The sequence below is a fragment of the Antechinus flavipes genome, chromosome 4 (genome assembly GCF_016432865.1).
Source record: "Antechinus flavipes isolate AdamAnt ecotype Samford, QLD, Australia chromosome 4, AdamAnt_v2, whole genome shotgun sequence".
Lineage (NCBI taxonomy): Eukaryota > Metazoa > Chordata > Mammalia > Dasyuromorphia > Dasyuridae > Antechinus > Antechinus flavipes.
In genome coordinates this window covers 396,261,374-396,276,693 of record NC_067401.1, presented here as the reverse complement: position 1 = coordinate 396,276,693, position 15,320 = coordinate 396,261,374, and the positions used below count along the sequence as shown (strand labels likewise).

Sequence of the window (15,320 nt, the reverse complement as noted above, 5' to 3'; positions counted from 1 at the left end):
ATCTAAATTTACTGTCATAAAAATACTGTGGAGTTGTCCAGGGCTAAGATAGCTATAGCCTAAATGATGGGGAATTTTGAAAGGGATGGTAGTTCCAGGAATATTTCTTATTTCTTATAATAATTTCTTTCTTTTATTTCTTTTTTTATTTTTTATGATTTCTTTTATTTCTTATTTCTTATAATATTTTATTTCTTATAATAATATTCTTTCTAATAATGCTGCATTTGTGTAATATTTGGACACTTTAGGGATTTCTCTTATTTTTTGGTGTGATGGAAGTTTTACAGGGAAATAAACCCCATTGCCTCTTATTGTAATAATTTCTTATAGAATCACAAACAAAAAATGCAGAAATGCAATTCCACAATGTCTCTGTAACTTAAAGGATTTCCCAAATTTTTAAAATTTATATTTACTAATTATTTTAAAAAAACCTCTCCTATAATGCACATATATTTTTGTTCTCTACATCTATATCTATATATATTATTTAAACAATTTGTTCTTCTACTTGTCAGTTTATACCTTCTCAGTCTCCTTTACTGTGTCTTCTTCCAGTCTTATCCATTAATCATGATGGTCCTTTATAACCTTCATATTATTTCACTTGGTAATCTCATTAGCACCAATAATTTGAATGAATGAATTTTATTTGTATCCAAGGGTTCATCCTTTCCTAACCTTCTTATTACTATTAAAGGTAGTACAAACTTCCTAATCACAAAAAGTTCACCAACTAATATCATCCTCTTCTCTTTAGTTCATTTCCTTCCATAGTCTTTATACAATCTGTTATTAAGTACAGTTAATTCTGTTAAGCATCTTTCATGCATACATACTTTTCTTCCCTCACATTGCTACACTGGTGCAAAATCTTATAATGTCACAAAATGTCATATATGTCACAAAATGTCATATATGTCACACACATGACATATGTCATAAAACCACATTGTTATCAGAGCCATTGTTTTCACATAGTTTTGATTTGACTCTCTCCTCTAATCTTCTTGAGTCTATCTGCTATGTGCCAGTCAAATTGATCTTCATAAGGCACATGCTTGATTCACCCCCTCCCACTCAATAACTTCTATATCATTATTTCCTTCAGAATTAAATATAAAATCATTGATTGGTGGTTTAAATCCCTTTATAACTTGATTATTCTCTACCTTTCGAATTTTCTTATACCTTATTACTCTTTTCTTATTATTCCCCAAATATATACTGTAATAAAACCTGTCACCTTGCTTTAAATTGCAAAAACAAAACAAAAAAACATTCTGACCCATTAAAATGCTCTTGATGCATTTTCACTGTCTGTCCTTCATGGTTTGAGTTTTTCCTTCCCCAGCTCCTCAATCTGGCTTCACTCAGGTTTCAGCCAAAATACTACCTTCTGTAAGAATCAGACTCTTATTTAAATTTCATCTCCCTCATTAGACTGTGAACTTCTTGAGAATAGGAGCTGCTTTTTAAAAACTTTCTTTGTATCCCCATTATTCATTCCTTGTCTAGCATGTAGTAGGCACTTAATAAATGTCTGCTGATTAGACTACTAATATATTATGTACAGTACCAATAATACAAATTGAATTTAAAAGCATGGGCTAAAAATGAAATACGTGATAATTTTTAAATATTTTATTTAATGGTACAAAACTATTTTTCTTATTAAAAATTACATGTTAAGAGAAAATATTTTTTCATACATGCATACATATATAATTTATTGAAAAATGAGTTTAACATTTTGTGATTAAAAACTTGAAAGTTTGTTTCTAAATTTAGCTCATTTGAACTAATTTTAATGGAGGACACAAATGAAAATGCCATATAAAGATACATGAATAAAAATAAAGAAGTTACTCAACGGCCACGTTCATTAAAATATATTGCTCATTTTTCAAAACTATCTATAATATTTCAACTGAGTAACACTTTGTTGAAATTTGGTTAGTAAAATTTTATATTTCTTCATGTGCATATTTGTATGGGAGTGAGAAAGTAGAGGTGGAATATAATGTTGTCTCTGGTGATCATATTGCATGTCCAAATATTGACTCTCATTGATGAAAGACATATAATCAGGGCAAAAGACATGGTACCTGGTTAGAATATATTTTCTTCATGATAGTTGCATTTCTATATTTTCTTCTAAGTTATATGATGGGTTTTGGTGGAAATTTGGGAGCAGAGTTGAATGTATGGTAGAATTTTATGTGTGTCTGTTTTAACCCACTACACCCACTACAAACATCTCCAGAAGCAGCAGCCACCACAGTCTCTTGCTGGATATTGCTGCCTACTCTTGCTTCTTAAGGAAGCCATCCTTGTGCCTTTTCAAATTGAGTTCTGTTTGATGAGGCTTCTTCCAGGTCCATAACATACTTCTACTTTCCTGTGAATGTGAAGAGACTGGGAGAACAGCAAGGAACTTTGCCTTCAGGAAATATTTCTCTATTCCCAGGTCAGTCATATTTATTTATGAAGATCCTTCTCTATTCTTGAATTCCATGCAAATTTATTTCCCTAAACTACTCCAGGTTGTAGATGATACAGCTCATCTGTCCATTTTCATTTTTTCTTGTCCCTCTAGCACAGCCCTCCACCCCAAACACCAATGTGTCCACAGTTTGCCCTGAGTTTTGGAAGAACCCAATGTAGGGTGAAAACCAGTAAGGTCTCTATTCCTGAGGAAGCAGAGTCTAGATTTTCTTGTTGCATCCATTGGTTAGCCTTCTGCATCCACATTTGTACAAATCTCAATCCAGGTACATACAAAATATGAAATGCTGTTTTGATCAGAGCAATAAACATAAGACAAGGAGATGGAATAATTAGGAAACAACAATGTGGAAATACTGCCTGACTAACTTGGGAGAAATCTACTGCTCAGCAGAACTCATATTGGGTGCCAAAAGGAGGAGAGAACAGAGAGCATGGATTATCAAATGGAAAAATTTCTGTATTTGCAGTCACAGGACCGTATTTTAAATCCTAAGTTATTTTCCACTTACTACCTTTGTGATCATGAGCAAGGTATTTTCCCTTGTTTGGACTTAGGGCTTTGTTAGTTTGTTTTCTTTAATTTATAAAATGTGAGAATTGGATTTGATGACCAGAATTTTCTTGAAGTTCTCAATTGATGATCATATGTTCTAAGCTGTGATGTTTTCTTCATTATCAGAAAGGATTGCTTTGCTTTCCCACACTCAAATGGAAAACAACTGTTTTTTTGTAGTCATAGACTAGAAACTTGTTTAGGCCACAGGCTTTTAATGATTTGCTCATTTTCAAATATACAATACACATATAGTATATGTGTATCTATATGTGTGTGTGTTCATCTATTTATATATGTTGGAAAGATTTGAATATATCTTTCTATAATCAGTGCCAGTTTTCCATCTTTTATACTACTATTCAGTGTTATATTTTGCTTTCCTCAATATAGTTTGAGTAAAATCAGTAATTAACTTTTTTATTTTATTAAAAATTTTTATTTACAAAACTTATGCATGGGTATTTTTTAAACATTTACCCTTGCAAGGCCTTTTGTTCCAAATTATTCCCTCCTTCTCCCCACCCCCACCCCTAAATGCCAGGTAATCCAATACATGCTAAATATGTTAAAACACATGTTAAATCCAATATATGTATACATAGTTATACAGTTATCTTGCTACACAAGTAAAATTGGATCAAGAAGGGAAAAAAACCGAGAAAGAAAACAAAAACGCAATCAAACAACAACAGAAAGAGTGAAAATGCTATGTTATGGTCCACACTCAGTGCCTATAGTCTCTCTCAGGGTATTAATGAATCTCTCCATCACAAGTCTATTGGAACTGACTTGAATCATCTCATTGTTGAAGAGAACTGTGTCCATCAGAATTGATCATCATGTAATCTTGTTGCCATGTGTTGCCATGCCATCCAATACTCTCCTGATTTGTTCATTTCACTTAGCATCAGTTCATGTAAGTCTCTCCAGACTCTACGGAATTATCCTGTTGGTCATTTCTTACAGAACAATAATATTTTATAACATTCATATACCATAATTTATTCAGCCATCTCCAACTGATGGGCATCCGTTCAGTTTCCAATTTCTTCCTGCCACAAACTTTTTACAGATGTGGGTCCCTTTCCCTTCTTTAAGATATCTTTGGGTTATAAGCTCAGTAGAAACACTGCTGGGTCAAAAGGTATGCACAGTTTGATAACTTTTTGAGCATAGTTCTAAATCAGCAATTAACTCTTAAGCATTATATGCTAGACACTTTAGTTAAGTGCTAGAAATGTAAATGTAAACAAAATAGTACCTGACTTCAAGGAGGTTTCATTCTAATAGGAAAAGACAACAGAATAGGAGCTGAAGATATAGCACAAAAAGAGGGAAAGTTACTTTGAGAAATGCCATGATGGTCAAGTCCAGAATGTAGCATGGCTAGTATGAACCTTTAATGAAAATTGAAGGATGTTGCAGGGTTGAGAAGAAGAAGGTAGCTCAAAAATAAATAGCGAGATTCTTTAGAAGTATAGTGTGAATAAAGCATAAAATTTCCCCAAATACATAATGTTCCTTTCATCATTTAATTCTCTTAAAAAGAAATAAGCTCATCATTTCATATTTCCTACATAGCATTGATCTTCTCAATTCTTATTCAGATAAGACCACTACACTTGGTGAGCATTTAATTGGCTATTGTATCACAATAATTACTCTTTGATCTTATCATCATTCTTGCAGCTCTTTTTGTAAAACATGTCCTGGATTTCATCTCCCAGATTTCTGTGGTTCCCTTTTCTGAACTTCTTAAACCATCAAGGTCACAGACTCCATTACCTTCATTTAGAAGTGGAAAAATGAAGAGGACCAAAAGCCTTGGAAGCCATATAACCTCAGAAAGGGACCCTAAACCCCTTCCCTTATAAACATGAATTACAAAAAACAGAAAGACAAAAATATATATTATTTTATATAATATGTCTTGAAAGTATATGTTTTTAGCATTATGCCAAAAGTTTAGTTCTTTCTTTATATAACCCAAATCCCTTTCTTTAATTTAAGTGATGCCTCATTATTAGGCTTTCCATGGACATATAGAACAGTGAGCATACTTATAAAATAAGACAAGGAAAAAAAAACTTTTAGATCCTTGAAAACAGTAATTAGGTGCCCACTTATCTTCCTCTTCTCAAGAATAAATAATTCAAATTCCTTTAACTTTTCTTCATAGGACCTATTTTCTATCCCTATTTTTGTTGCTCTTTTCTGGACTCTTTCCAGTTTCTCTGCATCCTTTGTAAAGTGTTTAGGCTGTATACAATATGTAAACAAGAATCTGATTAATGCAGCTCCTGCTAGAAGGGTCACTTCCAATTCCTTGTATGCAATCCTCCTTTTTATACATTGCATGATCATGCTGAAACTTTTTTTTTTTTTACAATGGCTCTAAAGTTTACCAAGATGCTGATTTCAAAATAATCTTTCATAAAGTGCATTAAGAAAGCCATAAACTTTTCTTTCAAATCTCCATGATGCAGCTAGATTGCTCTCTGGGCAGGTTGCCAACAGAGCTGTAGCAGAAGAACATTAACACTTCCGAGTAGTTATGAGAAGGACACATCTTGCTCTTTGGTTCACTCATTGATTCCCAGAATTTCTGGGAGGCAAAAATGAAGAAGCACATTTATTTTAAGCAGGCCCTAGTGTTGAGATCATTGCTCTATTCACTTGGTTAATGGAAAAGATGAATGTATAATTAACTAATCACCAAGACTTCACTCTTTGCTCTTGAGCCCTCTTGTTCTTCCATGTTTTGATTAAATAGGCCTTATACTATGTTAAGAAAAGGAGAAATTGGGAATAGAGGCTCATTTATATTTAAGAAGAGATTCAAAGCATAATATCTCTTTGTTCCATGTCCAATGTGATGACAAACATATACATAGAAAATCTAGTCAATAATCTATTTCCAAAACAGATTTTTGCTCTGGAAATACACATACTCAGCTTTGTTGAGCACTAAAGAGCTTTCATAGCTATGAATAGTTATGTACCAATAAAGCTGGATGCACTGAATTCACATTTTTGTATAGTGGAAAGGGATCACCTTCTTTCTAGTCAGGGAGCTTGAGTTCAGATTCTATCTCATAATACCTCTGTGACTTGAGACAAGTCATAAACTGCTTTGGGTTTCCTTTTTTATCTAGTAAATAGAGAGTATTGGTTTTTGAAAAGATTATTTCTTGATTCAGAGGACATGAGAAAGGAAGGGAAAAATGGAATATTTATATAACACCTACTATACGTCTATTATTGTGATAAGTGCTTTTAATATATTATCCCTCTTCAGCAATCTATTAAAATTCTTCCTCTGATGCCTTCCACATTTGTTATCCAGGCAAGTCGCTTAACCTGTGTGTGTGGTATGAAATTGGATTAGATAATCTCTGAAGTATCTTCTAGATCTAAATCTATGATCCTTTTATCTTTCTAGATAAAATCTGATATTTATTTTTAAAAGATTCTAAGGAAAAATTAAGATGTATATTTTTGATTTTGAACATGTTTTCCTTTGTAGAAACAGTCCTGTATGTCTTTTTTTCTCATTGATTTTTGGAACAGAATTATGATTTCCATGGAGGTAGAGAAATATCAATGAATCAATTCCCCTTAACAAGATTAGTTGTTTTCTATATTGAAAATTAGTTTTATTCAGTTTCCTGGAATGCTGAGACATTGAATCTTTCCCAGTGCCACACAGTAAGGATTTATAAAAAATAGAAATTGAATCCAAATGCTTTCTGATTCAAAGGCTGAATCTTAGTTTATTATAGAGAGATTGTTCTGATGTTATCCTCCACTACAATGCTGTCTTATTCCATCAAATTATCTTCAGTGCTAATTATTGTAAAGCAAATATATATATATATATTTACTTTGCAATCTTGGTTTTTGCTTGGGATTCATTCCCAATTTCCTTCTACCACTTTAATTCTAAACTTAAAAAGTGTAAATTTGTTATCCAGACCAGTTCGATATCTAAACTTATTTCTATCTTTTATTTCACCACCCTCTCAGTCATTAAGGCTAGAATCCTCAAGGACCTAATTGATTATTGTATTTCTTTTTGTTCTTATTAATGACAAGTCACCAACTATATTTAATTCTTCTTCCCATGTTTTTCTTTCAATTATCCTTTCCTCTAAATTCCTCATGATTACACTTTTTGTTGGACAATCTAGTCTTCTCATATCTGATTTTTCTTCTACTATTTCCCCAATATTGAATTCTTTCTTCTCTCCCACAACTCCAGAAAGTAAAACTTTATTATTATTATCATCATCATCAGATCTGAGGATAAGACAACCACTAAGATATGAGGCCTCATAAATAATACAATTCAAATTATACTTAAACACAAATAATGTCAACAATGTGTGGAAAAAGTGGTCAAATGATTATACAGCCTTTAAACATCTTCAATAAAGAAAATTCATTACTACTTGACTATTCTGCTTATGAATAGTTCTAATTAGTTGTTGAATTATATTTCATCTAGTTTGAATGTGCTTGTAACAGTTTTCATCCATTGTCTCTAGTTTTGTCTGTTGGAGCCAAAGAGAATGAAAAGTTCTTCTTTCACAGTAGCACTGCAAGTACCTGAAAATAATTATAATACCCTATCATATCCATTGACACACTTTTGTTTTATAAATTAAATTTCAAACTATCAGTTTTTTAATCCAAAATTATTTACAAAACACATAATTATCTCTTCCATTTTAGACACTGGTGTTGTAAAAACAACAATGAAATACTTCCTGCTTTCAAGGACTTTACATTCCAAAAAAGAACACAAAATTTATATTTATAAATATATACCAAAATAAAACAAACAAAAGGTAGTTTAAGGAAGGAAGTCACTAAAAATTGAATGGATCTGAAAAGACTTATTAGAAGGTAGAGTTTGAGCTGAGAATTAATGACAAGATTCTGTGAAGTGAGGAAGAGGAGGAGATGCATTCAAGAAATGTGAGATGACAAGAGCAGAGGTACGCAGAAGGTAGCAGTGCTTTCCAATTGATCAATGTTCTTCCAGAAAATGAGGAACATTCATAAACTAATGACTCAAAAGATAGAGAAATAAAGCTTGTTGTTTATATCCAGCAGTTGAAAAATATAAGGGTGATTGACTAGAGATAGTAACAGTATAAATAACAAGCTAAAGTATATGAATTTCATTCCTTGAGTATTGTGAGACAGTGGAGATTTTATAAGCACAGGAATGATATAACAAATATAGTTTAGATAGAGTAGCATGAGTTCCATGACATAAATATTGTAACTCTTGAAAAAAATATTTTTAGAAATTTATTGGTAAATGTTCAACAACCTGTTCCAAAGGAAAAGAAAATATATACATGAAATATTTTAAAGTTTAGTCTGCATTTTTAACATTCCATCCATTACTTTCTTAAGTCTAGATAATCAACAAAACTATAAATCCAGTTCTGATTTTTAGCATTTTCCATTTTCTAGGTGCAAATGCTCATGCTAGAAATATCACAGTCATCTCTTATATGTCTCTTTGAGTGTTTACCCCAACCTATCTTTGAACCTGATTAAAAAGGAACAGAATAAATCATGATTGTGGGTTCTAAATGGTGATAGGGCTAGAGCTCTAAGTGACCAATGTAGTATAGTGAAGATTCTTATTATAAAATGCTGTTCTGTCCCTTTTGATCTATCTTGTTTCCAGTATTATATTCCTGCCTTAGGTCCATTTTTGCCATTTTACTATTTTATTATATTATGATAATATTTTGTCAAAAAAAAAAAAAAACAAGCAAGCAAGCAAACAAACAAAAAATCTGCAGTATCTTCTTTGTATTAGAGGAAATAGTTCCTACTCCTCAAACTGTCATTCATTGCTTTTCCTAATCAATGTTAAGCCTAATTACCCATCAATATCTCTGTCTGTTATGGAATTTAAATTGTCAGATAAGCTTATTTCAATGAAATCTGAAAAAAAAAACTTCATTCCTAACTATTATCTTGTGATGATACTCTGTCCTTATCCTGGAATTCCCAATCCATTCTCTGAACATTCAAAAACTATAAATATTTCAAGGAATGATTCAAGTTACATGTCCTCTAAAAACCTAGCTTCCTGCCCAGGTGGCCTAGGAGATAAAAGTATGTACAAGTACTAAAAGAAAATATTAGCCATAGGGTTAAGGTTTAAGATGTTAATAGCTATAGGGAAAAATAATGGTTTTGTAATGTCAGAGAAACTGAGGCAAGATAGAGATTGGAGAGAATTTAATAATTTATTAAATGGAGAGATTTACTGGGACCAAATGGATCTATGGTTTTGTCCTAAGAATGGCCTATATACACATGGCTGAGGCTCAGGGGGGTAGACTGACACAGGGGCAGAGTCAGGGTGCTGAGAGTTGGAACAAGACTTTGACAGAGTGAGGGGAGGCATGGGGGGAGGAACCCCAGAGATGGGAGAGGCATCTTGATAAGACGGTATCTGATATTCTAGTAGCTTGGGATGGGGAGAGGCATGCTGATATTCTAAAACATAAGGTCTTTAATCCTTATCAAATATTCTGATAAAGAGGGAGGAAAGATTTTGCAGGACTGACAAGCAAGGAAACTGAGTTAGGACTGGGTCAGAATAATTATGGAAACTGAGAACTGTGGCATAACCTTCCATATTCTTTCTCTTCTGAATATCCAAATCATTGAATTACCTTCCTCTAGAAGGTCTTAGCACAATGATTTTGATCAACCCTATGTAAAGCAAAGAAACCATACTAAAACAAAAAACATGGAAGAACTTATGGCAAGGACAAGTCTCTCCCTGATAACCCCAGAATTATTAGCATCAAACAGCATTCCACATTTAGGTAGACATACAGGCCTCCCTGTTCAGGTCCTCTGCAGTTGGGCAGCATCTCAGCCAGAGAATCCAGTTTGACATGGACAGTTCACAGTGAGTTAGGTCTGTGGGCATTTGTGCATAACTCAGCTTCTGCTGAGTAGCAGTGCTTCAAGACAGTCCTGCTGCCCATCCTAAGAGGAGCACCCAAAGTCTGTCAGGGACTCCTAAAGAAGGAAAAAGTGGGGCCTGGAGTAGCTCCACCTGTCCCCTCTTAATAGAACTGGAACTGCTACTAGGAAACAGATTTCTGAACAAATTATGCAGTTAGACCAATGCAGGTGATCCCAAACTATTAGAATCCTGATATCAATACTAATTAAGGAACTGGAGTAACAGGAGTAGAGAAACAGATCAGAGAGGCTGCCAGTCCCAGGATCTAATTTTTGTCTAAAATTTGATTGATTCTAAAAAATAATCCCCAAAACTGAGTCTGCCAGGGCAATTCCACCAGAAAAAGGGATTTCAAAGTTAAAACATAACCAGCAAATCATAGTCCAGTAAATTTTAAGCAAGGAGTTAAATAATTTCCAATTCAATCTGAACTAAGGAGATAGGGGACAGGGCAGAAGTGCCTAAGAAAAACACACCAGTTTTTCCCAATTTCCTGACCAATTTCAACTAGTTTCTTTCCTTCCTTTTTTACATGAAAAAGAAATTATCAAATTACCATTCCACATATAAATCCCAAGAGTGAATCAAAATTCCTATACATAACAGACTAGTACAGTAAATTTCCTAAAAAAATTCCTCAAACATACTGCAATAGTTGCAGTTTTAACAAATCTTAAACACAGTGATAACAGTTAAAATTTTAACAACAATTCAACCACTTTCCCATTCCCCAATATCAGTCCAAATTACATCAAGAGCAGTGATCTTTTCAAAAACTTTCTGCTGAGGAGTCCAGAGAGGGAAGGTTGTAGCCATGCTGCCTGCTACCAAAGCTTCAGATGGGCCTTTGCCCAAGTATTTAGGATATAATTATTACATATAACCAAATTGGAAATAGCAAGGTATGACATAATGGAATTGCATTAACAGTTTATATTGCTCTGATCATAGCCATTAGTTACAGGAGGAAAAAAGCAGGGACATAACCATAGTATAAGCAGTTAAACTTAACTTTCAGCAAAACAGGATAAAATAGCTTTAATTATTTTTTTACTCCAGTTAATTATCTCACTAACTGTCAGAGGGTGGAGCTTTAATCCTCCCAAATAGCATTAATTATAAGCCCAAGGAATTTTACTTCTAATAACAAATTCTATTAACCAAATTTCAGATATATCCCAAACAGATATTTACCATAACCTTATATTATAACAGTAAGAATTTGTCTCAGTAAGTTCACTTTTTTTCATATCTAAGTAGATGTTCCCATAAATGAACAGTATACATACAAATCAGTTTGCTTTTAAAAATACCCAATATGTAGACAAATAATCCAAATTACATATTGTTCATAACAGAAACATTTTCAAAAGGACAAAAAAATACTATTTTCAGAGGTTCTTTACATGACCTCAGGATTACCTAATACAATCAATTAAAACTTAGAATATCCTATACAGAACATCCTAATATCACATAAAAGAATCCAAGAGGTTCTTAAAAATATTAAACTTTTAGAAATACCATAACCTCATATTGATAATAGTAATAAATTGGTTTCAGTAAGTTCACAAGTTATCTTTCATGTTTAACAGAAACATTTTTCAAAAGGACAAGGAAAAACAATTACTTTCAGAAGCCCTTTAAGTGATGGGCATAACCTCAAGATACAATCAATTAAATGTATACAGAATACCCAATTCTACAGAAAAGAAACTGAAAGATTCTTCAAAATATCCTTTAAACCTTTAGAAACAGCCCTACCAAATTATAGATCAATTAACTTAAAAGAAGGCCTATCTCTTGAAATCTGGAACACAATTAGTGTGGGGGGAATTCCACATGCCCACCCTTCCCCCCACTCCACCTTCAAAGAGGCAGGGGGGAAGGAAGGTGAGCTAAACTGCCCCCAGTTTTAACTAGGCACTCAGTAGCTGGAGTAGCAGAGAGCAATGGGGGTGAGTTTAATCTTCACCTTTGAAGACAAAAGATCCCTACTCCACCCAACATTTAAAGTAGCAGAAAGTAGTGAAATGGGACTTTTCCTAAGCTCCAACTTGGCCAATGTTGAAGCCTTTAGAAAAGTCAGACCCTAATTGGAAACATGTGACCCCTTTCAGGTAAATTAACAGAACTTCATTCCAACAAGTTCTTAAGATCTTGCACTTAAAGATAACTAAATCTAACCTGCATAGGCAACAGCAAAATTATTTCCACAATTTTAAAACTGCCCAAAAGAATACTTAGAACAAATCTGGCATGCAAAGGCAACAGTAAAATTATTTCCTACAAATTTTAAAACCATCCTGAAATTTCTAATCAAATGTTTTCTCCCGGCTGAGTTCAAGGCAATTAGCATCTTTTCTTCTCCAGAGGCCCTATCTAGGCTAGCTAAATCCAAGCTAAGGATGAATTTAAACTATCTGAGTGCCAGTTTTTAAAGTTTAAAATCATAAGCAAATTTTAACTAATTCCCAAATTTGTTAATTTAGCATAGCTCTGAACCAAACTAGTCACAAACAAGTGACAGACACATACAGATATGGACATGCACAGCCAAAAACATGAAACAAGACATTTAACACAGATTGGGGGTTAACGGGAAATTTTAAACTAGCCCTGAAGGAAGTTGTCAGCTCCAGAGTCTTCCCTCCCAGAATCCAAACGGATATATATATATGTATACATACATATATATATATATATATATGTATGTATATATATATATATATATATATATATATATATATGTATATATATATATATATATATGTATATATATATATATATATATATATATATATATATATATTTAGCCAGATGGTGTCTTTAAAAAAGACAACCAGATTTATACTCTGGAATGCCCAGAGTTGTGCCAACTGGCACACAGAACCAGATGTGTTTTACACACCAGGTAGTACCCCCTGCATCCAGAAGACACCATGCCCAGAATTATGCCCATCAACATTTCATAATTCTGGGAATCTATATACTAGCACATACAGACAGAACAGAATAGGTCTTAAGACCTACAGACTTACAGAATTACTCTCCAGTGTACAAATGGAGTGTCCATCATTGGGCTTCAGGCACAGTTGTGGCTGGAAACTGCTCATTCCTGGAGGCTCTGGTAAAAAATCCAAGGGGCCAGCCTCTCCAGGCCAAGAATTCAGATCCTCAGCCATCCTAAGGCCCGAGGGGGAGACCTGAAAGTCTCTTATCTCTAATCCTGCTAATTTTCTAACATCTTGGTTCAAAGCCTCCAAAATGTAATGCTGGAGAAACTGAGGCAAGATAGAGATTAAAGAGTATTTAATAATTTATTAAATGGGAAAGATTTACTGGATCCAAATGGATCCATGGTTTGGTCCCAGGGCTGAATGAGACTATCATCTCTAAGAATCCAGCAAACAATGAGAGTCACAGAAAGAATTCATAATTTCATTCAAGGGAATGACTATGATGAGACAACATACCAAAACATATGGGATGCAACAAAAGCAGTTCTTAGAGGAAATTTTATCTGTCTAAACAGTAATATGAATAATATAGAGGAAAACATCATTGAAATGGGCATGCAACTAAAAAAAGCTAGAAAAAGAACAAATTAAAAAGTCCTAATTAAATATCAAATTAGAAATTCTGAAAATCAAAGGAGAGGTTAATAAAATTGAAAATAAGGAAACTATTGAACTTATAATTAAAATTAAGGATTCATTCTATGAAAAATATAAACCAAAAGGGTGAACTGACCACCAATGACAAATTAAGGCAATAATTAGGGCCTAGTTTTGCCCAATTATATGGCAGTTAGTCTGACAATCTAATCAAAATGGATAACTATAAAAATGTAACAGATCAATCTCCCTAATGAAGATTGATGAAAAAATTTAAATAAAATATTAGCAAAGAAATTACAGCAACTTATCAACAGGATAATACACTATGACCAAATATGATTTATAACAGGAATGCAGGGCTAGTTCATTATCAAGAAAATTGTTGCCATAATCTACCATATCAATAACAAAACCAATAGAAATCATATGATAATATCAATGAATGCAGAAAAAGCATTTTATAAAATCTAGAACCCATTCCTATTTTAAAAATACTGGAGAACATAGGGTTAAAGACAACTTTCATAAAAATAATAAAGTTATTCATCTAAAACCAACAAAAAGCATTTTTTGTTAGCAAGAGAAGCTGGACACATTCCCCTCAAAATTAAGGTAAAACAAGGTTGCCCATTATCACCACTATTATTCAGTATTATACTAGAAATCTTGGCTTTAGCATTAATAAAAGAAAAAAAAACATTAAAGGAATTAAAATAGATAATGAGAAAATACAACTATTACTCTTTGCAGATGATATGGTGATACAAACTGTTAAGCCATTAGAGTTGATAGAGACAATAATTATCTAATTTAGCATGGTTCAGTATCACTGATCTGATCTTAAGAGGAGATGTTTTGGGCCAGAACTTGAAACAAGGTAGTAAGTAGAACTAATTGATACAATGCTTGTGTTCACACCAGTACTCATTGGAGTTCACAAGTATGGGAGATTCACAAAGCAAACTTTGTAACTTTGTGAATTCATACCTCCCTTAGGTGTGCCTCCAGAAGGAGGAGTCAACCTTTGGGAAATCATTTATAAAGAGGCTCTTAGCTTCTGGTTAGTTAGTTACTTCGGGTGGGAGTTCAGCTGAATTGGCAGCTTAAGAAAGCAGAGGCAGAAGCAAAGGACAAAGCTACAAGAGCTCTTGGAACCAAGCAGAGAGATAGGCCTCAATTAACTGGGCTATTTTGGAGGCAATAAAAGATCTGAACTTTTATCACCTGGCTGCATTTGGGGTAATTATTGATCTGAACTGCAATTAAGGCTGCTTCCAGAAAACCTCCCCAAGAAACCTGCTTTTTCCCAGAGAGAACCATCTTATATTACATTTTAAAGAAGAAAAACACCACAGTGATATACTTAGAAACTTCTAGAAAATCATCCAAAAACCTATTTAAAATAATTCATGAAGGATATAAAATATACCCACACAAAGCATTAGAATTGCTATGTATAGCTGACAAAGCCCAGTAGCAAAAGATAGAAAGAAAAATTCCATTTAAAATAATTATAGATAAAATAAAATATATGGCATGTACCTGTCAAGACAAACCCAGGAACTATATGAACACAAATGCAAAACACTGCTCATACAAATAAAATCAGATCAAAAGA

At 33.3% G+C, this 15,320-nt stretch overlaps 1 protein-coding gene across 1 annotated transcript in view; it reads right to left on the bottom strand.

Annotated features, from left to right (window-relative positions):
• The window catches only part of LOC127561596 (double-stranded RNA-binding protein Staufen homolog 1-like), a 73,003-nt gene extending 59,736 nt beyond the window's left edge, over positions 1-13,267 (bottom strand). Inside the window, 1 exon segment of the mRNA XM_051996773.1 lies at positions 13,132-13,267. Coding sequence (XP_051852733.1) covers positions 13,132-13,267 — 136 coding nt within the window.
• Between the last annotated feature and the right edge of the window lie 2,053 nt (positions 13,268-15,320).